Raw genomic sequence first — 24,774 nt, 5'->3', positions numbered from 1 at the left:
TGGCCTCTTAAGTGAGATGGGCGCACAACCCCAGAGTCTGTCAAGACTGGCCCGTAAGGGCAGGGGTACCTTTACCTTTACCTTTACCGTATTTTTCGCTCTATAACACGCACCTGACCATAACACGCACATTGTTTTTAGAGGAGGAAAACAAGGGAAAAAACATTCTGAATGAAACAGTGGATGTATCATTTTTGGGCTTCATGCTGTGGCCACAGACATGTGATCTGATGGTGAATTTGGGATGACCCAATGCAAAGATCCTGAGAATCCCTGTGGATCCATGCTCTGTAACCACGTTTTTGCACCATTGCAGCCCCAGGCAACAGTGGGTGCGTGATTTTTTTGGTGCAGGCTGTAGCCATGGACATGCTATGTGATCTGATGTTGAATTTGGGATGACCCAATGCAAGGATCCTGAGAATCCCTGTGGATCTACGCTTTTTAACCACGTTTTTGCACCATTGCAGCCCCATGCAACAGTGGGTGCGTGATTTTGGGGGGGCAGGCTGTAGCCATGGACATGCTATGTGATCTGATGGTGAATTTGGGGTGACCCAATGCAAGGATCCTGAGAATCCCTGTGGATCCATGCTTTTTAACCACATTTTTGCACCATTGCAGCCCCAGGCAACAGTGGGTGCATGATTTTTTGGCGCAGGCTGTAGCCATGGACATGCTATGTGATCTGATGGTGAATTTGGGGTGACCCAATGCAAAGATCCTGAGAATCCCTGTGGATCTATGCTTTTTAACCAAGTTTTTGCACCATTGCAGCCCCATGCAACAGTGGGTGCGTGGTTTTGGGGGGGCAGGCTGTAGCCATGGACATGCTATGTGATCTGATGGTGAATTTGGGGTGACCCAATGCAAGGATCCTGAGAATCCCTGTGGATCCATGCTTTTTAACCACATTTTTGCACCATTGCAGCCCCAGGCAACAGTGGGTGCGTGATTTTTTGGTGCAGGCTGTAGCCATGGACATGCTATGTGATCTGATGGTGAATTTGGGGTGACCCAATGCAAGGATCCTGAGAATCCCTGTGGATCCATGATTTTTAACCACATTTTTGCACCATTGCAGCCCCAAGCAACAGTGGGTGCGTGATTTTTTGGTGCAGGCTGTAGCCATGGACATGCTATGTGATCTGATGGTGAATTTGGGGTGACCCAATGCAAAGATCCTGAGAATCCCTGTGGATCTATGCTTTTTAACCACGTTTTTGCACCATTGCAGCCCCATGCAACAGTGGGTGCGTGATTTTGGGGGGGCAGGCTGTAGCCATGGACATGCTATGTGATCTGATGGTGAATTTGGGGTGACCCAATGCAAGGATCCTGAGAATCCCTGTGGATCCATGCTTTTTAACCACATTTTTGCACCATTGCAGCCCCAGGCAACAGTGGGTGCGTGATTTTTTGGTGCAGGCTGTAGCCATGGACATGCTATGTGATCTGATGGTGAATTTGGGGTGACCCAATGCAAAGATCCTGAGAATCCCTGTGGATCTATGCTTTTTAACCACGTTTTTGCACCATTGCAGCCCCATGCAACAGTGGGTGCGTGGTTTTGGGGGGGCAGGCTGTAGCCATGGACATGCTATGTGATCTGATGGTGAATTTGGGGTGACCCAATGCAAAGATCCTGAGAATCCCTGTGGATCTATGCTTTTTAACCACGTTTTTGCACCATTGCAGCCCCAGGCAACAGTGGGTGCGTGATTTTGGGGGGGCAGGCTGTAGCCATGGACATGCTATGTGATCTGATGGTGAATTTGGGGTGACCCAATGCAAGGATCCTGAGAATCCCTGTGGATCCATGCTTTTTAACCACGTTTTTGCACCATTGCAGCCCCAGGCAACAGTGGGTGCGTGATTTTTTTGGTCCAGGCTGTAGCCATGGACATGCTATGTGATCTGATGGTGAATTTGGGGTGACCCAATGCAAAGATCCTGAGGATCCATGTGGATCCATGCTTTTTAACCACATTTTTGCACCATTGCAGCCCCAGGCAACAGTGGGTGCGTGATTTTGGGGGGGCAGGCTGTAGCCATGGACATGCTATGTGATCTGATGGTGAATTTGGGGTGACCCAATGCAAAGATCCTGAGGATCTATGCTTTGTAACCACATTTTAAGTGGGGAGGGAAGGAAAAACACAGAAGGGACAAGGAGCAGGAGAGGGGTGTGCAGAGAAGCAGCTGGCTAAGAATGCAGGAGAGGGGTAGGGAGGAAAGGAAGGAAAAAGTTTTCCCCCACCCAAGCCAGCCAGCCATCTCTCTCTCTCTCTCTCTCTCTCTCTCTCTCTCCCTCCCTCCCTCGCTCCCTCCCCCCTCTCTCTCTCCCTTCCCCCCTCTCTCTCCCTCTCCCCCAGCAGCACCGGAGCTTGCCTGGAGGGGAGGGGCTTTCCCTGCTCTTTGTTCCGTTTCAGCAAACACAGCAAGGAAACAGAGAAGGGTGGGCAGTAAGACCCTGAGGCAGAATGCAGGAAAGCAGCCGCTTTCTCTTTTCAAGTTTCGCTTCTCTGTGCAGCGTGCAGCCCCGCGATTTGATTTTTCGGCTCCAGGGACCACACATTCGCTCTATAACACGCACAGACATTTCCCCTTCCTTTTTAGGAGAAAAAATCTGCGTGTTATAGAGCGAAATTTACGGTACTCACGCTCATTCATGTATAATATTACATTCTCAGTGTATGAAGTCAATGAAGCAAATGAGTTGCTTTGGAACTCAATGATATGGAAAATAATTTTATGCATGGCAAGCCTACCTCTTATCTTAGTGGTAGAGTTACACACTTCTTGGCTACCCCTAGGTGTAAGGGACGGGAAAGCTTTTGCTAATAATTATTCATGATAATTAAGCACTTTTCAGGACATGGAGTGCCTTACCATTCTTTGCTCAACCTTGAAAGCAGCCTGGAGGCATTCAACACAGTGTGAATGGCTTTAGAAACATTATGGTCTTCCCTCTCACAATATAAGTTGCGATGCTACTGTTGTGCCTCTTCCAGGATGCTTTTCTACAATGTGGGCAAACCACAAATATGTCCTGCTTCAAGAATAGGGCAGCCGCAGCTCCCTTTAAAGAAGGCATATAATACAAGTTGCATCCATTGTTCTAAGAGCATGATAATTTATGGGAAGCAAAGCTGCCCAAGAAATGCTGAGTTTAGGCCATATATGGCCAAATCTTCCAAAACAAAATTATTATGCCCAACTCAAAATGTAAATGAGTGTTTAAAGAGCACTTCTCTATAAACTATCAATTTGTGCACACGAGTAATGCTCTTCTGGAGAGAAGCTGCAAAATTAAAGCAAAACATACAGATTTATTGAGGGGGGGGGAAAGAATCGCAACATGTTTTTCAAAAGAATAATTTATTTTCATTACATACTTGGGAAGTACCAAATATCCTACTTTTGCTACTGTAGGTGTCCAAAAAAGTCAGGCTGACAGTATGGAACATGAACTCTTAAGTATTTCGACATTTATAATAATGATATTCTCTTCCCTTCCTGGCCTCAACCTTGGCACTTTGTCATTTCATTAAAACACTCTCCAGGTGTTAAAATACGTGCAGAGATCAGTATAAGAGATTTGCTGTTGCTCTTTCAATTGTTGTATGTGGTTTCTGATGGCAGTGCAAAAAGCCATAATAGCGTTAGATAAAAAATGTTCTTTTACACTGCTTTTATATATATATATTTTAAAAAGCTAGTGAAAGAACATGCTATTTTTATAAATGCTGCTAGACATTCCTGCTGCTGCTGCTGGATTTTTTATGTGATTGTATACAGAGTAAATGAAGACACTATGTGAGATCACAGCTTCCTATTTTCTTGTTCTTTAAGCGTTTCCTTGCTAATCCTATCCTATATGCCATAAATTTAAATTTTCTGGGCTTTAATATATTCACCAGGATGCTTTTGCACTGGAAACAAATCATGATCACACTTAAAGGTAAAAATGGCCAATTCAATAAGGGCAGAACAATCCAAAGCACCCTTATGCCAGGCTGGTGGGGGGCGGGGGGGCCACTTGATTAGGCAGAGGGGCTCCTCCACCCAGCTATCCCAGCTAAGCCAGTTGGCCTCCAACCAAGCCAGAGTGATGCAGGTATCACTCCATCACTGACCTCTACGTTTTGCCTGATGAACATACAGGTGGGTGGGAATATGGTTGGTGGGCTGCCTGCTGATGGCAGCCACTGAAAGTCCCCCCAAATGGCTCATTCTCTAGGCGAAGAAGGCCTGAACCAGCCCAGGATTCACTGGACCCCCATCCATTCTCACTGTCATTGTGCAGTTGTCCTGCCCCCTCCCCTCCACCTTATGCTGCCGCCAGTTATGGACAAATAACGCTACTATAGTGGCATCTACTGGTGCTTCTGGGATTGATTTCGGAGAGAATGGTGTGAGAAAACATACTGCAGTCCTTTGCTCAAAGATCTCGGCCTGCTCTGTTAGTATTTCATGCCTCCGATGCTGCAGATGTGATTGGTGTAATTGACATGCCTGTCTGGGAGAGTGTGTGGGAACGGAAGACAGTCTTATCTCTTCCGCTGTGTGTACTGTTACACTGTATTTTGCTTTTGTCCTGTCTGTGCTCTCGGAGCTGGAGAGAAAGGACGCAGTGATTCCTTTCTATGTAGTGTGTAAATAAATACGTAGATTAGCTCTATGATGTCTCATTCTTCTTGCTGTGTTACGCCAGCAGATTAGTGTGCATATACCAGTTGGTATATGTTGCTGAAGCGCAATGGAGAAGAAGGGGGATGCCTTTTCCAGAACTGCACATACTGGAGGAAGCTTGGAGTTCAGGGGCTGCAGGTGTTTACAACACCTCCCCTCCACCTTATTCTGCAGCCAGTTATGGACACATAACACCACTGTAGTGGCATCTACTGGTGCTTCTGGGATTGATTTTGGAGAGAATGGTGTGAGAAAACATGCTGCAGTCCTTTGCTCAAAGATCTCATCCTTTTCTGTGCCTTTATGGGAGATAATCTGGGTGGGGAATTAGGATAGTGTGATAGGGCAGTAGCTCAGTGATACAGGGTGTGCTTCGCATGCAGAAGCTCCCTAGGGCCAATGCCTGATACCTCTAGTTAAAAGGTGATAGGAAAGTGTCTTGAGAGCTTCTGCTAGCCAGAGTAAACAATACTGGGTTAGGCAGACAAATAGTCGATAAGACGGAATAAGGTAGCTCCTGCATTTCCCATTCAACTGATGCGAGAACACCTGCACATTATCCTGAACGTTCTGAAGAATATCAGTCAAAGGCACTTGCTGGGAGCCATAAGAGATTGAGAAAAGGGGGACTGAGACAAGCCCTACCACCCCGCAACTTCAGTACATCCTGCCTAATGCCAACACAGCTTTCCTTATAGTAAAAAACCTGAATTGGAAGAAGTGTTTCGTTAATGGTGGGCAGAACTGGGTGCCAATAAAGGTAATTTTAATTATGGCATTGACTTGTAGTGTTGCAGCTGAAAAGAGAAAAATGAAGTTGAAATTGAAAAGAGAAAGGAGAGGTTACTAACTTGTCTGATTTGCTTCCCTCTCTCGCATGGTCCTAGTACTGTATACTAAAATGAATCTACTATATAAATCTACTATATATTAATCTATATAAATTCAAGTTTTTCTCCGACAAGTTTACACCCAGATATTTAACTTTTTCCACAAAGACTAGGCGAATCTACTGAGTATATTAAAATGGAAAACTGCCTTACATAACTATGTGATAAACACCCTCATAATTATATATGGGTGGAGTATTTATCTTCCATTATCCCTTTTCCACCAACACACACACTGACCTCCTTCTCTCCATTACTCCAGGAAGAACAGCTAAGAAGCCAAAAGCAAATTCCGATTTCATATCTAGCTTTCAGCATTTGCTAGTACATGTATCCTTTAAAAAAAATCATGGGACTCTTTAGCAAAGAGGAAATTGTTGTGCTAAAAGCTGTTTGTAATTAAAATACGCAATGCATACCTACCGGTATTTCGTAGGGAAGTAATTTTACAGTTTGTTTCTCTTCACTAATACAAACAAGATGTCTGCGAAAGTTCAACCAGTGCCTTGAAGGTAGTTTAAAATTCCTGAAATGTGCTACATTCTATTTTGCTCTAAAAATAACATGTGAGTCCTGGCAGAACGAGATACCCTCTAGGCTAGTAGCATAAGCAGTGTATTTCAGGGCAAAACACCACCAATCAAAATGTCATAAGCAGCTCTTCACTTTTCCCCTTTCCTTCCTAACTTGATTCTGATGTTATTTGATAAGAAGGGAACGGGCAACAGAGACATTTTGCGAGCCACTAGACTTGTATGTTTTTCAGCTGTACGCTTTCCATTTATTAATTCTTAAATGTTATGTTGATATTTTGTCTGATTTTAAGCCCAGACTTACTTCTATTCTATTTCCCTTTTTTTAAAAAAAAATCTTTTAAATAATGTGTGAGACTGCAAACTCCTTGAGGGAAGGGCCTGTTGCTTACATAATGTTTTTCAGTAAAGTGTGGTGTATGCTGATAGTGCCACATGAATAATACTTAGCTTCCACAGAGACTAGACATTGTGTGTTCAGACCCAGAAACCTCCCCCCTAAATAAATTCACACTTGACTCAAAATTTTGGTTTTGGTTTTTGGCAGAATTTAGGCCACAACTTTATTGTTTACAGAAAGTCACTGGTTGCATAGGCTCTGGTTTGACTAGCCCTCTGCCATGCAGGTAGTGCTGACCCAGGGTTCCAGCATAGGTCATCTAAGGGTGAACACCTGGATAAGCGGAAAGCCAGGAACAGGCTAACTCCGTCACTGAAATCTCCCCCTGGACTCAGGCACGGGCACAACCTCCTCTCAGGGGTTGACCAAACCATCAAGTCCCTGGATTCCTTTAACGGAATACCCTTCACATAGGGATGGCGAGAGTGTTCTCCCATCCCTTTCACCTGAACCAGAGCCTATCTGCAACCTTACAAGTTGTGAAGATTTGCTACGCGGCAGGCGAAACCCAAATGGCAACAGCCAATCAACCAAGTGGGGGAAAGCCCTGCCGTGCCCCTGTCCCAATGACAGACAACACACGATGGCATAGCAAGGTCAAGCACAACAAGCCCTAAAAGTAGGGAGAGGTGGGTGGGTGTTCCGAATGCACGCGCCGAAAGAGGAAGCTCTGGGTCACGTGCATGGGCATAAATGGATCCCTCGAACCATTTGAACTGTGTCCCATTGGCCAGATTGTACCCAGCTTCAAGGGACCTACCAATCGGGTGTTGTGGCTGACCAATCATACCCACCCACAACACAGGGTGTCAGTTTTCCAGGTCTCAACGCAATACGTGCCCTCTTTAAGGGAGGACCCGATTTACAGTACCTCCAGTTGGTATTATTTCATTATGGCTAGCTAAATAAGCCAAATGGACTTAGCACCCCAAACCAGTTGAGTGCCCATATTAGAGCTTTGGGATGCAGGTGGTACTGTGGTCTAAACCACCAAGCCTTTTGGGCTTGCAGATCATTAGATCAGCAGTTCGAATCTGCAGAATGGGATGAGCTCCTGTTGCTTTGTCCCACCTTCTCCCAACCTAGCAGTTCAAATGCACGCAAGTGCAAATAGATAAACAGGTACCGCTGTTGCAGGAAGGTAAACAGCGTTTGTGTGCACTCTGGTTTTCGTCACGGTGTCCCATTGCGCTAGAAGCAGTTTAGTCATGCTGGCCACATGACCCAGAAATCTGTCTGCGGACAAACACCAGCACCGCACCCCATTGTCAAATTCGACTGGACCGTCTAGGGGTCCTTTACCTTTTACCGCTACCTTTGTGCAAACAGCTTCTCAAAATTCACCATCCTACTTGAGGGCAAAGAAATTGGGGAAACAATTTCACCACATTGATTTTCTCCATGGGGAGGTGATATTCTCCCAATAGTTTATTGAGGCGGATCTTACTATTAGCACTGGCAGTAGCACAATGTCTATCTTTTTCACTAAGTTACCCCTTCCTGCCACACAACTGTAAGTGCCAGCAGCAACAACAACTGTGTTGGCATCCTGGCCATCCTTTTGCACCCTCCTCAGTGTCCCTGGTTGAATGCATTCCAGAACATGGAAATGATGGCCAACTCAGAAAAAATATGGACAATATTTGGAGAAAATTCTATTAAGCAGCTTTCTTTTCAAAGGGATGATGAAAAAGAAACGTCTCGGAAATTTTATCAGAGCAACGTCTTCTGAGAAATTATAGCTTAGCTGTAGCTCACATCCTGCCAGGTTTTTGAAGAACTGAAGGGGAGCTTGAAGGAGGACAGCAAGGTGGATTATTTCATGCATTATGGGAGCCTGAGAAACAACTACCACATCCTGCATCCCAACTCTACAATTCTATAATTCTATGTGGGCAGACAGGGGTGGTGTAATGTGCTTTATATGTAACTTTTAGTAGCTTATAGTGAAACAATAACAAACTCCAGAAATGTGAATACTGTAATGTATTTGATAATTCCACAGGCTTGCTCTAGGTAACCCAAACACATGACTTAAGCCTCAAAGCCCAGTCCAAACACAAGTGGCAACTCTCAGCCAATATATGAACCAAGAGAGAATCTAATGTGAGACAAAAGTGTTATCAACGCATCTTGTCTTCCCTCAAATGCAATGCCTCAGAATTCAGGAAATGCACCTCAAAGCCATGCCCCCACCACAGTTTAGAACGACTGTGTTGCTTTAAGTCAGATCAGCCTTTTATTGGCTATGCTTTTGGACTTACAAAGCATTTTTTTAAAAAGAAAAAGTTCAGACTACTTTTTCCCACCTCTTACCACATGTATTTTTTTACATGCAGGATTCCTCTGCTACTGACCATCCTCACTTCCTTCTGCTCACACTGAGATGAGCTTCTGTGAAGGCTACATATTTGTATGAAATTATTTATGCCCTTTTGTTTCACGGTAGAGGCACTTTTCAGGGTCTGCCATCAGCACACTGGCACTTTAAAACCACCCCTCCCAATTTGCCAAGAGATCTGTTCAATTAATTCTCATTTTGGTATATCTGACTTGCTAATCTATTAACACATCAGCTGGAGACTTTCATCTGTTGCCACCAATCATGTTGAATTGCTGAGGAGAGGCTGAACTGAAACATTAGGGCGTCAAATTTCTTCTGGTTACTGCAACACAATTGGGTTCCTCCCACAGTATCTACATATGGGGTGGTTTCTGGTGTTACAAACAAGCGTAAACAAAGCAGACGCTAATGACTCCTGTTTCTTCTTTTCATACAAGTTGTGAAATGTGGGAAGGGAGGGATAATGTATTCATATCTCCCAAAGTGGTAGGAGTTTACTCTGTACACATCTGGTCCTTGTGCGTTGCCCCTACGGTGAGATGCTCAAATTCCCATTTGCCACATTATACAGGATACAGCAAAAGTGGGTGTGTTAGTTGATTATGCACTGAGAAAGTAGAATGGTCTTACAGTGCTACAATTTGGAATGTGTGTTTGCTTTTTCATCTTTTTTTTCCTCCTATTGCTCTCTTTCACCAGCATATAGCATTAAAATGCCCGAAACTAGGTAATAATAAGTTTATTTATCCTTGGAGATTTTATAGAAGTTTCAAGGTACATTTGCAGGAAGTGTCCAGAGGTTGTGCTGCATACGGATCTCATTCTCAGTTGCAATTCATTCATTGTAATGTATCCTGAGGTGAATGACTTTGGGATAACCCCATCTTTTTATATAATATTTCTTCTGTAGCACTGAGTATGTTCCGTGGGTGTATTTTTAAACATAATCACATAGCTGCTACCAAGCATGGCTATCTGGAGACTATACTTCAAGCAGTTTCAAATAGGAAATACCCAAAAAAGAAAGTGTCAAAGGAGGGGGGGACAACTTTCCATTATATATTTGATCCTTGCAAATTGTGTATGTGTGTGAGTGTTTTAACAACTGGCAAGACTGATAGGTATCAGGCTTAGTTTAGTTAGCAAAAGGAAGCCACCGTGAATTCAAATATAGCTACACACAATGCAGTAATCTCATAAAATCCTCTCTCATACAGGTTATGTAGCATGAAGATTACAAAATTCACTCCATTGTAACGGTCCTTAGACTAGTTAAATAGACAGTGAGGTATGTAGCAATTTTTAGGATTGCAAAACTTTACAGAAACAATCTCTTAATCCCTAGTGAGTATCTAGGGTTGCAGCGAGTATTTCATGCATAGGTGCGCAAAGGTAAAGGACCCCTGATAGTTTAAGTTCAGTTGCGAACGACTCTGGGTTATCTCATTTTACAGGCCGAGGGAGCCAACATTTGTCCGCAGACAGTTTTTCCGGGTCATGTGGCCAGCATGATTAAGCCGCTTCTGGCGAAACCAGAGCAGCTCACAGAAACGCCATTTACCTTCCCGCCGGAGCAGTACCTATTGATCTACTTGCACTTTTGGCGTGCCTTTGAATTGCTAGGTTGGCAGGAGCTGGGACCAAGCAATCCCTGTTGCAGGGATTCGAACCACCAACCTTCTGATCGGCAAGCCCAAGAGGCTCAGTGGTTTAGACCACAGCACCACCCGCATCCCCCATAGCTCTGTTCAAATAGCAACAAGCATAACTCAGACATCATTCATTCAATAATTAATTGATTAAATTTCTATATTACAAGCAGGTCCCTGGCTCAATTCAGCTTGCAGCTATCCAGCCCTCCTCTGCCCCCTCTCTCCCTCAGCACAGAAAGAGCCTTAATTTCTGTAAAAGCATAATTTAACAAAGATCTTTATTTGTCAGTGACTCAAATTTAATGTAGAAAAAATATGAAATCATATTAGGAAGTATTGCCTCAAGTGGGTCTTAATGACCCACTCCAGCATTAATACCTGCCTTACTCGTGCACTTCCCCCTTCAAGTCCTTGTTCTGAATAGTTAGACTTAAATTGCCATGTCAATATAAAGTAGTTGTTTTGTTATTAAGTCATATGTTTCTCCTTGTTCAACCTCCATAGAGATTTAGATCCCAAGACAAGTTAGGTGAAAAAAAAAATCCATCACCACTTTCCTCTCGCAGCCACTTGGACATTCTGAAAAGAAGGCGAGGGGTACTTAGAATCATAGAATCACAGAAACTTAGAGTTGGAAGGGACCCCAAGGGTCATCTAGTCCAACCCCTTGCAAACCAGGAATCTCAGATGGCCAGCCAACCTCTGCTTAGAAACCTCCAAGGAAGGAGTGTCCACCACCTCTCGTGGGAGTCTGTTCCACTGCCAAACACCTCTCTGACTGTCAGAAAGTTTTTCTGAATGTTTAGTCGGAATCTCCTTTCTTACAACTTGAAGTTCTACACTCCAGAGAGGGATAAAACAAGCATGTTCCCTCCTCCATGTGACAGCCCTCAAGATATTTGAAGATGGCTATCATATCTCCTCTCAGTCTCCTCTTTTCCAGGCTAAACAAACCCAGCTCCTTCAAGCACTCCTCATAAGGCTTAGTTTCCAGACCCTTGATCATCTTGGTCACCCTCCTCTGCACACATCCCAAATTGTCAACATCCTTCTTAAATTGTGGTGTCATTATCTCTCAGACCAAGGGGGCCGCAAGAGTGCTTGAACCTGGAACCCAGCGGGTGGGGAAGCGAGGCCAAATTTAAGAGCTCCCCCAGCCCTCACACTGCCTTCCCAAAGCCGGGTAACTGAGGCACTGGGCTTTAGGAAGGAGGCAAAGGCTCTGGCAGGGTCCTAGAACCCTCCCATCTTCTTCCCAAAACTGGGAAAGCACTAACTAGGCTTTAGGAAGGAGGCAGGAGGAATCTGTCAGAAGTCCAGCACCTCACATACCAAGATTTGGGAAGGCAGCACAATGGCTAAAGGGGGAGGGTGTCAAATGTTGCTGACCACCCTGATCCAGGGTATTCATATCCCTCTCCCACTGGCCAAAGTTCCTGAGGCACCTGTTGCTATTTCCCCTTGTTAAGCACATCCTGAGATACAGGGTTGTTTTTAAACTGAACTCCCTCAAATTACACACATACATAAGGGCATTGCAACACTAGACGTCAACTCGTTTAGAGTATACATGGAGTTCAAAGAGAAATTATTGGTGGTGGGAAGTGATAGATGATAGATAGATGATAGATAGATAGATAGATAGATAGATAGATAGATAGATAGATAGATAGATATAGATGATAGATAGATAGATAGATAGATAGATAGATAGATAGATAGATAGATAGATAGATAGATGATAGATATAGACAGATGATAGATAAATGATTGATTGATTGATTGATTGATTGATAGATAGAAGACAGATGATGATGATAGATGATAGATAGATAGATAGATAGATAGATAGATAGATAGATATAGATAGATATAGATTTGGGGTCAGTTTTGATTTCAGGTGCCATTGTGGGCTGGGAGGGTAGAACAGTATGAGAATTTCTATAAATGGAACAATGTGAAGGTTGAAGAAGGTGTGTGTCATGCAGAGGAAATATTACCCCAAAACGTGTTTGGAGTCACTAAGTGAAGTTAAATGCCTTGCTTTGCCCAGTAGGTAGCATTATCTCAGCACGGCGGAAGTTGAGATGTACTGCAGAATGGCTTTGAGTTTAGAATATTTTTTTTAACATGTTATTAATCACTATGTTCTTTTCCACAAGATGTCTTTATGTAACCCCTTGCCTGTTCTCCTCTCTTGAGCTACAAGGCTCCAAAATAAATGTTAATTTCTCTCTCTCTCTCTTTTTTGCTCATATGAAAATCTGTCAACACCTTTCTATTATGCTGTCGTTTGGGATGTCTGTGGTATCACATTTGTATGAAGGACAAGATTGCCCCATCTCTTAGGCTGCCACAGTGACTGTGTGATTCATCATCATCATCAACTAGTGGGAAGAAAGCCCCCCCAAATGAGCCATTCATTCTAGGTTTAAAGGTAAAGGGACCCCTGACCATTAAGTCCAGTCGTGGCCGACTCTGGGGTTGCGGCGCTTTATTGGACAGCTTTATTGGACAGCTCACTTTATTGGACAGCTTTATTGGACAGCTTCCAGGTCATGTGGCCAGCATGACTAAGCCACTTCTGGCGAACCAGAGCAGTGCATGGAAACGCCATTTACCTTCCCGCTGGAGTGGTACCTATTTATCTACTTGCACTTCGTGCTTTTGAACTGCTAGGTTGGCAGGAGCTGGGACAGAGCAACGGGAGCTCACCCCGTCGCGGTGATTCAAACCGCCGACCTTCTGATCGGCAAATCCTAGGCTCTGTGGTTTAACCCACAGCGCCACCCACGTCCCCATTCTAGGTTTAGCCATGACTTATTAAATTTTAGCATGCAGCTATCTCTCACTCTCACCTTCTTTGGTGTATCTGAAGAAGTGTGCATGCACACGAAAGCTCATACCAAGAACTAACTTAGTTGGTCTTTAAGGCGCTACTGGAAGGATTTTTTTTTGTTTTGACTATGGCAGACCAACATGGCTACCTATCTGTAACTTCTTTCAGGAGCCATCTTTATATTAGCATTCAAAAGCCCCTCTTCAACTATATATCCAGTCTGCATAGTTCTGCACTACTCTAATGATGCACAATTCTATATTCTGTTTTCCCCTCAGTCTCATTTTTGTATGTCTGTCATTTACAGTCCTAACTCTCCAGTACACTTAATCCCATGTTTCTGTGCCTTAAAGTGGCATTCAGAAGTCGATGGCCCAGTCCAAACAGCTCCTTCATCTATATGCGCAAAGGGCTTCAGTACTAAGATTTTCGACTCTTTGAGCAGCGGCCCTCACCAGCCATACTACAAATACCTGCTTTTCACATTTTTCTCAGCCTTGCTGTGTAATGTGCTGGAATCCTATTCAAGACAGAAAAATGTCCAAAGCTCCCTTTGGCACGTGGAGCTCCTAGCCATTTTGGTTCCCTGGGTCCAGCTGCCGCCATTGCAAATTGTTTCTATGTCCTCCTGCATTGCCAAGAGCCGCAGAGCTGTTGGGCTGCTACTACGATATGAATGTTAAACGGTGCAAACTTATCTTTTATTTGCCTTTTGGTAACACCTTTTCGTTAAGCCTATCTCCCTGCCCCATGCTTCCACCTCAACTGTTTGCTGTATGGGTTTTCCCAGCTCCTTTCAAGTCATGTTCCTTTCTTCAGTGCATGCCAGATGTCTTCCCTTCCTCCACCACCCAAATACTACTGTGCAGTTTTTTTGGTTAAAAGAACCTTTTCGCCGCTGCTGCTTTATGATCTTCAAACCACCGCTCTGGTTTTGATTCTCGCAGGTGTTTGCAGCATCCCCCGATCTATTATATCCAAGCCATTCTCATTACTATGCTGCTTCCGCCCTCGGAATTCATTAGCAAAGATAAGGTTGAACATAATTGTGGCCCTTGCAATGCCCTTAAAGGACTCCTTTCCCTCAGCGCACTACACTATCATTAATCTGCACCCTTTGTTTATACTCAAACTCAAAAGTGTTTTCGGTGCACGGGGCCCTTTGTTTGCAGCAGCGTTATCCTTCCACATGGGAGGCTGAGAGCGAGAGCAAGTGCTTGCCCTTCAGACACCCTCAAGCCCTTATCTGTGATTAGATGTTCTCCATCAGATGTCCTGGTGATTGTGCTGAAATCTAATTACAGTATATAGTTCGGTGGCTGCCCCACTTTCCCAAGTGATGGAAAGTTTTAGGGGGCAGCCTTTAGCTAGGTTAGGTTTCCTTCTGAGGTGGGGTTGCTGGAACCTTGGGGCATTTCTGGTGTTATGAGGGAAAAAATGCTCCTTTTCCCTTATGGGGTACCCAAGAGCCCATATAGAGTCCTTTTGTAGGTTCTTTATCGGTAGGAGAAAATAACAGAGACCAACCAGAGAATATTGAGAAGCAAAGCAGCTAGTAAGCCTGATCTTTATTAAAGCTGTTGCAACAGGGTGCTCCCCCCCCCCCCGCAGACACAGGAGGGAGGGACCCCGAGCCACGCACGCAACCCATTATATAGATATTTTAAATTGCCTGACCTAAAGTCCAAGACCACCCCCCAGAAACATCATACATACATCACAGAAGGGGTGTGGCCCAAGACCACCCCCTTAATACATCAGAGGAGGGGTGGAAATCTGGGTGTGTTATTTCTTCCTGTCTGCCAGGTTACCTGATTGGATTACCTAGGTATCCTGGCCACACTTTTGTTATGATAACTACTCAATTCCTGAATCCAGGTCACAGGTTCACACCCTGTTCATATCTTAAATGTGCCCTTAAGACAATGGGGAAGAGACAATGGGGAGATTTCCCATTTCCTTCGACCTTGCAGAGAAATATTTGAGGTCATTTTGCAAGGGAGAAAATGGTTTCAGGACTTTTCTGTGGGTTTCAGACATGTGGTTTACATATTTGTATGTGTTTACTGGGTACATTTATGAACATCTATTTTCTATACAGTGGTACCTTGGGTTACAGACGCTTCAGGTTAAAGACATTTCAGGTTACAGACTCTGCTAACCGAGAAATAGTACCTCAGGTTAAGAACTTTGCTTCAGGATGAGTACAGAAATCGTGCGGCGGCAGTGCGGTGGCAGTGGGAGGCCCCATTAGCTAAAGTGGTACCTCAGGTTTCAGGTTAAGAACAGACCTCCAGAACGAATTAAGTTCTTAACCCGAGGTACCACTGTATATAAGACCTTAAAATTCTTATAACACTGGGATACCTGTTTTTATTTACAAATATGTATGGTGAGTGTGGGGAAGTGAGCAATCATTACCATAAAGGGCTATGTTTTTAAATAACAAGTTGCCATCCCCAAAGCTTCTGCATTTGGCCTGGGGTTGTGCTAAGACTTCCTTCTCCTTTATTAGCTACATTCTGCCAAACCAACCATTTCTTTCCAACTGATGCCCAAATACATGGGGTGTGTTTCTAGCTACTTGCCACCAGCCATCAGTGCTTGTTTAAGGAAGGAGTTTTCCCATCAATGCCCATAGAGCAGTGGTTCCCACTTACTAAGTACTGCGGACTCCCGGTTTTTCAAAAGTCAAGCCATAGAGTCCCTACTTTTGAAAAGAAAAGAAATAAGGTATTTCTGTGGTCATTTTTGTTATGTGAATGCTGCCATGGACCCCCTGGGTGGGTTACCCTTTCTTTAGGCTTCTGAGCACGATTGTCTAGGGACCTGTTTAGAGGCATTTCAGTAGGATTGCTTGGGGAACCTGCTTAGTGGTGTACTAACTGCTGAGGGTTAAACCACAGAGCCTAGGGCTTGCCGATCAGAAGGTCGGCGGTTTGAATCACCGCGATGGGGTGAGCGCCCGTTGCTCGGTCCCTGCTCCTGCCAACCTAGCAGTTCGAAAGCACGTCAAAGTGCAAGTAGATAAATAGGTACCGCTCCGGCAGGAAGGTAAATGGCGTTTCCGTGCGCTGCTCTGGTTCGCCAGCAGTGGTTTAGTCATGCTGGCCACTTGACCCAGAAGCTGTACGCCGGCTCCCTCAGCCAATAAAGTGAGATGAGCTCTGCAACCCCAGAGTCATCCACGACTGGACCTAATGGTCAGGGGTCCCTTTACCTTTACCTAATCTTATAGCAAAGGACCCACTCTTCTTTTCTAGTCTTCTTCTGCATGTGCTGTTTTGTCTTTTACCTTCTTCCAACCCCATTTTCTTCCCCAAATATACTCCAGGATTAGCTGGTATAGCAATTACTTTGTCCTTGAGTGGCAGAAGTTGAAATTCTGAGCCACCTATATTGCCTTCAAGTTTATTAGCAGGGAGTGGCATTTCCCTAAGGATCAGCAAGGAATTCCAATGCTGGATTGCTTGGTCTGCTAAGAATTTAGTGACTTCTCTCTACATGAGAACTGTCTTTGGAGACAAACCTAGTCCTATTATTATTATTATTATTATTATTATTATTATTATTATTATTAAACTGCCTTACACCCAAAGATCACAGGGCAGTTTGCAATATAAAAACACAACAAGACATCCCATAAAAACAAACAAAAAAAATACCCTCCAGTTTAAAAGTTTTTTTTAAAAAAAATTAAAATTAAAATTGAACTGATTGTTTAATTAGCTAAAGGACTTGGAGAAGAGGGATGTTTTTTCCTGGTGCCTAAAGATATGCAACAAAGGCACCCAGACAAGCTTCCCTGGGTATGGCATTCCACAAGCAGGGAACCATCACAGAAAATACCTGTTCTTATGTTGCCACCCTTCAGACCTCTTGCGGAGGAGGCACACGAAGGTTTGCTGAGCACCTGTATTGTGCAGTCAGGCAATCTCTTTTCTCATTGGCTAAGTATGTGATACATACCACTGTTTTTCAACCTGTGGGTCAGAAGTGGGCCGTGTACAGTTCTCCACAAGGTGCTCATGTAAGAAATTGAAAGATTATTATAGCTCGCTCCTGATGTGCAGAGGCCAAAGGCACCTTGTGGCAAACCATCGCCAAATCTGCCACCAGGATTAGTGAATAGTTAAGCCAAAGGTGAGTTGAAGTTTACTTGGGTGAAATAAGAAATAATATATTTACCCCTATGTATTAATAATGATCTGAGATTATGTCAGACAGCCATCAAGCCCTGCATTGATCTACTTTGTTGGCAATATGCAAGCTTGGCCATTCCACTGATACTTGCCAGAAAGGACTTTATTGTGAATAAAGCAATTTAAAAATATTCATAGTTCATTATACACTGCTTGCATAACCATGTTTTTATAACTTGGGAAGCAATATCCTGCCATCAGATGGTAGCTGTTCTTACATTCCCATATATAAAACTATGAATAAACTTGTAAGTACTATAAATATTTAAACAATATCCACATTAATAAAGCTTTAAGCAAATTTTTGCTTGGGCGTCTCAAGTAATGGTTATAAAATAGGCAAACTTGCAGTTAAAATGCAAGAAACTTACGGCTGGTAAAGACCTAATGTCCAAAATCCACCTGACAGTGTAATGAAGGGTCACTGTATGAAGGGTCACTATATGAAGTCTGTTTGGACTTGTGGGTCACCGTGCCAAAAGAATTGGGAACCCCTGATATATACAACATTTCACTTATCTACAACTGACAGGTCTAATAAGAGGGAGGGAAGTATGTTTTCCTTGTAGAGTATGAGAGAACTGTGAAAAACTACACAAAGGAAATAGAAATATTTACTGCAACACTCTTTGCATTTTTAAATCTTTCAAGAAAAGGACTTTTTGCAGTTTTAACTGTGCGTGTAGTTCTGAAACGCTAAGAAATTAATGTCAAAACAGAAGTCTCAACTGTAGTTCTTTACTGCCACCTTGTGTTTCTTCAGTTGATTGCATTTGCTGCTCTTTGGGCAGGGGGGAAGCAAGACTTTGTTCCTGGTTTATTTAATCTTGTTTATGTGTGTGTGTTTTTATTTAGCTGAAGCAAAGTGAGGCAAATGCAGATACCAAGGAAAAGCTCCCACTGCGTCTACGGATCTTTGAAAAATTCCCTAACAGACCTCAAATGGTAAAAATCTCCAAGCTCCCTTCGGATTTTACAGTCCCAAAAATAAGGTAGTATCACTTTTCAGCTCTCTTTAAGTGCTTGGCAATGTGAAAAGCGTTTTAAGATAGGTTCGAAGTTTTCTTTAGATTCTCTTTTCCAATGTGTGTCTTTTTCATTTTAAAAAAAGAATGTAAAATCAATCCCGTTCCACAAGGCCAAATTAAGGTGGTTTGGGGCCAATGCAATTCCCCAAACAGCCCCCCTTCACCAAAAATAAGTATAAAATGGCTGCAAAACACTTAATGCTTGAATCACAGACATCATATTTTGGTCCCTTTAACCATACTGACGCATCTTGTTTATTTGGGTCTCTCTCCTAACCACATACTCATTTTCTTCCTTTTCCCCTTTTTGCTTCTTTGCCCACTACCAGTGCATTATCTGTACCGTGAACCAACCTAGAAAGGGTATCTGTTTTGCTTCCAAAGGAGTGAAGAGTCTTCCAATTGACAAGAAAGCTAGAACAGCACATCTATTGTCTTTTAAAATTATTGCCAAATACTATAGTAATCCCTGCACAATATAAATACATTTATCTGAAATTTCATGTTTAGAAGTTGCATTAATACTTACCCTCAGGGTTAAACATTCTGCTTTATATAATTAGAATGTTAGGAAAGACATAATTGAAATATATTTTGTAAACCGCTTTGGGATTTGTTTTTCACAATCAAGCAGCATATAAATTTTATGAAATAAATAAATAAATGGGGGGCGTTAGCTATGATTCTGTCCCATTAGAACAAAATACAGCCAAGTAAATGGCCTTAACAAGCAAATTGAAAACCACAATCTGGCTGATGCAAAGTATGGTCTAACAAAACCCTTTTTTATAAACACGTTCTTTGAATTCCTGCCGAAATGTCTTTTTTTTCCTTGAGAAAGGAAGTTTTCTATGGATTATATGAGAGGTTTTAAAACTTGGAATTTAGCACATAGCAGAATCAGACAGAGAGGTAAAGTGCAAAACAAATGATAAATATTTAAAGGAAAGCACAGTTAAAGAAGAACATGAGGTTTTTTTAGACAATCGTGTAGCTACATACAAATTTAATGTTACTTCAGTGATCAAATCAAAATCCATTATGTATAATATGCCTTGTATAGTTTTCATTTTACCCTTTGTACTAGCATATGGACTATTCAGGATTTTTTTAGATACTATCAAATTATAAAGTGACTCAGGAGCTTTGCCTCAAAGCCTTCTCTCTCCTTTTTTTTACTCTTAAGGGAAAGCTTTATGAAGCAATTTATTGATCGGCAGCAGCAAGACACAACTTGTTTACTGAGAAGGCTTCCATCAGCTTCCTCCTCCTCATGTGACCATTCTAAAAGGTTGGCAATTGAAGACAACAAATACATTGACCAGAAGGTAAACAGCATATCCATATCTATCATAAACTAAAGTTGTACAAGCACATAGAACCTTGATTGTCCAACGTCACAGACAGATTTTGTAATTATGACCCTAGACTTTTGATTGATGCTAATTTGAGGTTTCCTTTTAAAGCTCTGTTATGATTCTGAATATTAACAACTCCATGATGACATCCCAGTGTAGGGAAGAGATGGGTATCTGGTGTTGTGTCCACCCATGTAGCAGTCTCCCATCAACACATTTTGCAAGCAAATAGTTATGCTCCATACATTGATTTCATACAGGACCTGAAGAACAGGGGGAAATAGCACACCTGGCCAAATGCTGTCTAGGTGATTGCAGTACCGTGCCAAGGAGCACAGATTCCCCATGCATAGGTTGAGTCTCTAGTCAGATAGATGTGGGAGAGATTTTTGCTCAATGCCTTTGTTGCCAGACAAAGTTGGGCAGTGCATGGGCTGACTCAGTGTAAGATGGTTTTGTATACTCAGTGAGAAATTTGCCCATGTGGGTAGAACATTAGGTTGCATTTTGCTACTGATTCTGGCTTTCTATAGTTACCATTACCATAGCAACCTCCTGTTTAAATGCACCGACATTCTCCAAAATCTCTCCCCTCTAACACAGATTTGAAATAATAACTTTAAAAAACCCTGAATATTTGACTGTGTGCACAGTAGAACAAACAAGCATGAGCTATGGGAGATGTTAATTAAACACACAACACTGAAATCAACCACAAAAATTATGCTGACATCTGTAGCTTCCTTTGTGCATGCTATCTATATTTCCTCCAACGCGAATCAGAGAACCTAGAAAATAATAAAGGAGAGCTGTTTAGGAGTTGAGCAAAAGCAGGTTTCTAACTATGGTGGCCCTAGGGTCTTTTGGGAAATCATGCCCCCTTTCTTTATTCCAACATCTCACGAGTTTCCATTTTCTCCAAAATGAATGCACAGAGGTGCTGCAGATGTTTTTGCCCAAAGGTTTCTCTTTATCCAAAGTTCTCATAGTTTTCTTCCCTCTAGTTCAGTCCGCCGAGCCTCTTTCTCTCTTTACTCTGTCCAAAGTTGCATGACAGGCAAGCTGACATCATGATTACAGGGATCTCCAGCCTTATCAGGATGCTGTTGTCCTTTCTGGAAGACCGCTGGAAGGTAGCTCACCTCCTGTTTATTTAAGATAGCCATCAATAGCTTTAAGCCGTTAAGCGGAGCTAACATTCACTCAGTCATTCACTTTGTGACTGATTACATTAAAAATAGTAATAATATATGGATAATAGAAGCATAAGTGTAATGAATACATAGGTATATAAGACTTACTGTACAACATAATGTCTGAATTAGTATGGTACATGCCAGGGGAAAATCAGCTGATTACTCCATTTAATTTCGTTCATGATCCTTACTTTTGTTTTGTTATTCATTCACTAAAATTGCGTTCACTCAGTAATTCATTCATTCCTCTCCTATCAATTTCATTATTTCCATTTATTTCCATTTTGTTTTCTTAACCATTACTTTAGCTGCTATCTATGGTTGCAAGCAGCTTCCATTGTTTTTATCGAAAACGTGCTGGACATTACATTTTTCCATTCTTGGGGGCAGGGTGAGAAAAATAGTTGCCATTAAGAAAAAACACCACAGTGCACCATTTGTGGCTGCCTTTCTTGTGCATTGATGCTGTTGGCCAAATACAATGCATAGTTTGTCACACTTGTGAGTGGAACCAGTCTAACATGAATGAATACAATTAGGTGAGATGATCCATGCCACACAAAAGCAAAAGCCCCTGATAAGGTTTTCACAAATCCACCAGTAACTTCTTGAACAACTCCAAAGGCATAATAATAACAATAACAACAACAACAACAACAATAATAATAATTTATACCCCGCCCATCTGGCTGAGTTTCCCCAGCCACTCTGGGCGGCTCCCAATCAAGTGTTAAAAACAGTACAGCATTAAATATTAAAAACTTCCCTGAACAGGGCTGCCTTCAGTCTTTTAAAGAAAGGATAGCTGCTTATTTCCTTCACATCTGAAGGGAGGGTGTTCCACAGGGTGGGCGCCACTACCAAGAAGGCCCTCTGTCTGGTTCCCTGTAACCTCACTTCTCGCAATGAGGGAACCGCCAGAAGGCCCTTGGCGCTGGATCTCAGTGTCCGGGCCGAACGATGGGGGTGGAGATGCTCCTTCAGGTATACAGCATCTGACACCAGTGAGAGCTGCTTTACGCCATCCAATCGTATACAGTGATGTGCTACTCTGTACAAACACACAAACCACTAACCATGTTCTAAGCATGAGTTTAACACTACGCCAGCCACCATTGTGAATTCCTGTGCTACTTGGGAGTAGTCCTCATCGGGGCAGAGTGATACTGCCCCAGTTTGGGTTTTCTGCACGACCCCGTTGGGGGTATTCCATCTAAATTACCATCTTGAGGTAAGAAAAATATCAACCCGGATGCAACATAAGCAGCTGTATCCTTGGGTTGTGTGTACTGGTGATTAGCCACAGCTTTGCGCAGACCAAACTGCAGTCTCATATTGACATGAATGACTAAACAACAGACTGGTATGGATAGTGTTGACATTTATATTTTAAATGTCTCTCTGCAAGGGTAGATGGAAACGGCATATAAGCATGTGGCTAGATGCAGACATGCCACTATATAAATAAAAGGGCTCCCACTGAGAAATTGGGGGCACAGCACCATATCACCCTTCCCTTTCTAGTCCCCCACACCAATCCTATGCTGTACTCCCAATCCCTTGGAGCAGCTTTAGAAAGAGGAAGGATCTGCAAACATTGCCACCCCTCTTCTTCTGGTGGAGAATTACTTGCGTGGAACTTTGCACACCACAAGTCTGGACAGAAACCATAATATGTCAAGTGATATTTGAATGGACTACTATGTTCTCCAGATGCGTTTGCATTTTTCACATTGTTTTAAAGTAAGCTTGTATTCTTCATCCTTATATTCTAGCTTTCAATTGTGATGTTTTCAGACAGAGATTTTCTGAAAACGTCTTTGTCATCTGCAACATCTGGGTTGTTGTCAAATGAGTTGGCTTGCCATCCACATGGCAGATGTGTTTTTGCCTTTCCTTTTTACTAAAAACCATCTGTGTTGCTTTAAGCAGTTTTATGATCCTGGTAATTTTTTGCAGATCTTCTTTCATTATCATTTTTTTTTAGTAGTAGTAGTTAGATTCTGTGGCCGCAGAATTGGGTTTAGTGCATTGCAAATTTCTAAAATAGGAGAGCTCTAATATCACCAAATAGAAACATACCTTGCAACTTCCGATCTAAAGTAGAATGAAACTTTCTTATGCAAGTCTTAAGAAATATTTGCATGTATGTATCCAGGTGCATTTTGTCATTCAAAGTCTAAATTAAAAAGCCTGCTGTGTTTTCAGATAATGCATACGAAGCTGGTACAGTCTTTTTTGCAAGGCAAGTGTTGAAATGTAAAATGATCTGGGTAATCTGTGAGGAGTGATAGATATTCACAATATACCTTGATTTTTCACATAACTGTATCCCTAAAACTGTTGATCCAAAATCACAGTCTAAGGTAGGACTCCATAGGAGGTGCAAATTCCAAATAAGTAAAGGTACCTTGTTCACTAAAGCAGGACTTGCCTGTGCACATTTGACATCACAAAATGAACTGCTCAGTAGATCAGTTTTCTGGCCCATGACAAGATACACAATTGGTAAAGCTGCTTTTCCTTTCATTTCACAGCTCCGCAAATCTGTTTTCAGCATTAGAGCAAGAAACCTTCTGGAAAAGGAGACTGCGATCAACAAAATTCTTAGGTAATGATGATTTGATGCTTTCCTTAATTTGATTTGCAAGTAGCAGATTTATTTGAATCATCTTGAATAGTTTTCCTAGTCCAATTCTTTTCTCTCTCTCTTTTTCTGACTCTCTGCATGTAACAAGTAAAAGTTTGATATTTCCTAAAAACTTTGATGCAATTACAACCCCCTCCCAGACATCTGATTTGGAATCATTCAATTGGATGAATTTAATCTCTGGACATCCAGCAGTCATTAGGAGTATGATGTGACCTCCCCACCTTTCATGAGCCTGCTCTGCCTTTCCCCTTCTCCAAATCTAACCCACAAAGACCTTGAAGAAGGCATGCCCAAATCACTAGATCACAGCACAACAACCCAAGACCTTAGACGTCTCTCCATCTAGGGACTCTCCCTCTCCACTCCCTCTGGGAAAGGGCATGCTTGCCCAGGAACAAAAATTGGGATAATGATCCAGATTTTTAATACCTTCCCTTACAAATTTCAAAGTCTGCTGAAAAATATAGTGCTCAGAAGAAAACCAACATCATCATAATTCTGTAACAGTTTCTAGCTATTAGAGAGGTAAAAGATAAAGTGCCTGTTCATTTATTTGTCACTATACATAGAAGCCACAATATGTTCTAGACAACGCTCCTCTTAACATTTTTACTGTGCTCAACATGAACTGCACATCTTACACACAAGTTCTGTTTTCAGTTATTACCTGATTTTAAAAAAAATAAATAGAAGCACCTATGTTCTGTCTGCAATGACGTTTGGGAAACAACATTATTGCCTTGCTGGAATTATATATTCAGTTTTGGCAGTCTGTTGGTATTTGAAACAGCTGCTCAGCTGGTCCTATAAATATTCTTCAAAATTGAATGACCTTTTCTGCTCGCCGGGATGTTAACAGCCAAGGGATAATATATCTTTGAAAATATTTAACAGACAAGCTTATAGCCAGATAGTTTCACTGTGTCAAAGATAAGAGAATGTTACTCAGAAATCCAATGCATTAAGTGCATTACAATGAAAAAC

The 24,774-nt window shown here is 42.4% G+C and overlaps 1 protein-coding gene across 11 annotated transcripts in view; it reads left to right on the top strand.

Annotated features, from left to right (window-relative positions):
- Positions 1-24,774, top strand: part of NALCN (sodium leak channel, non-selective) — a 198,226-nt gene that overhangs the window by 129,002 nt on the left and 44,450 nt on the right. For 7 of the 11 annotated variants that reach the window (XM_083735185.1, XM_083735188.1, XM_083735193.1 and 4 more), the window contains 4 exons: positions 18,411-18,547; positions 19,770-19,911; positions 20,988-21,074; positions 23,675-23,748. In XM_083735185.1, the coding sequence (XP_083591311.1) occupies positions 18,411-18,547; positions 19,770-19,911; positions 20,988-21,074; positions 23,675-23,748 (440 nt within the window). The remainder of the gene's footprint in view (positions 1-18,410; positions 18,548-19,769; positions 19,912-20,987; positions 21,075-23,674; positions 23,749-24,774) is intronic. The other 4 variants (XR_014563381.1, XM_083735186.1, XM_083735190.1 and 1 more) reach the window with 1 other exon arrangement.

This window comes from Podarcis gaigeae (assembly GCF_964106915.1).
Source record: "Podarcis gaigeae genome assembly, chromosome: 4".
In the NCBI taxonomy this organism is placed as follows: domain Eukaryota; kingdom Metazoa; phylum Chordata; class Lepidosauria; order Squamata; family Lacertidae; genus Podarcis; species Podarcis gaigeae.
This window is presented reverse-complemented; position numbering and strand designations above follow the sequence as displayed.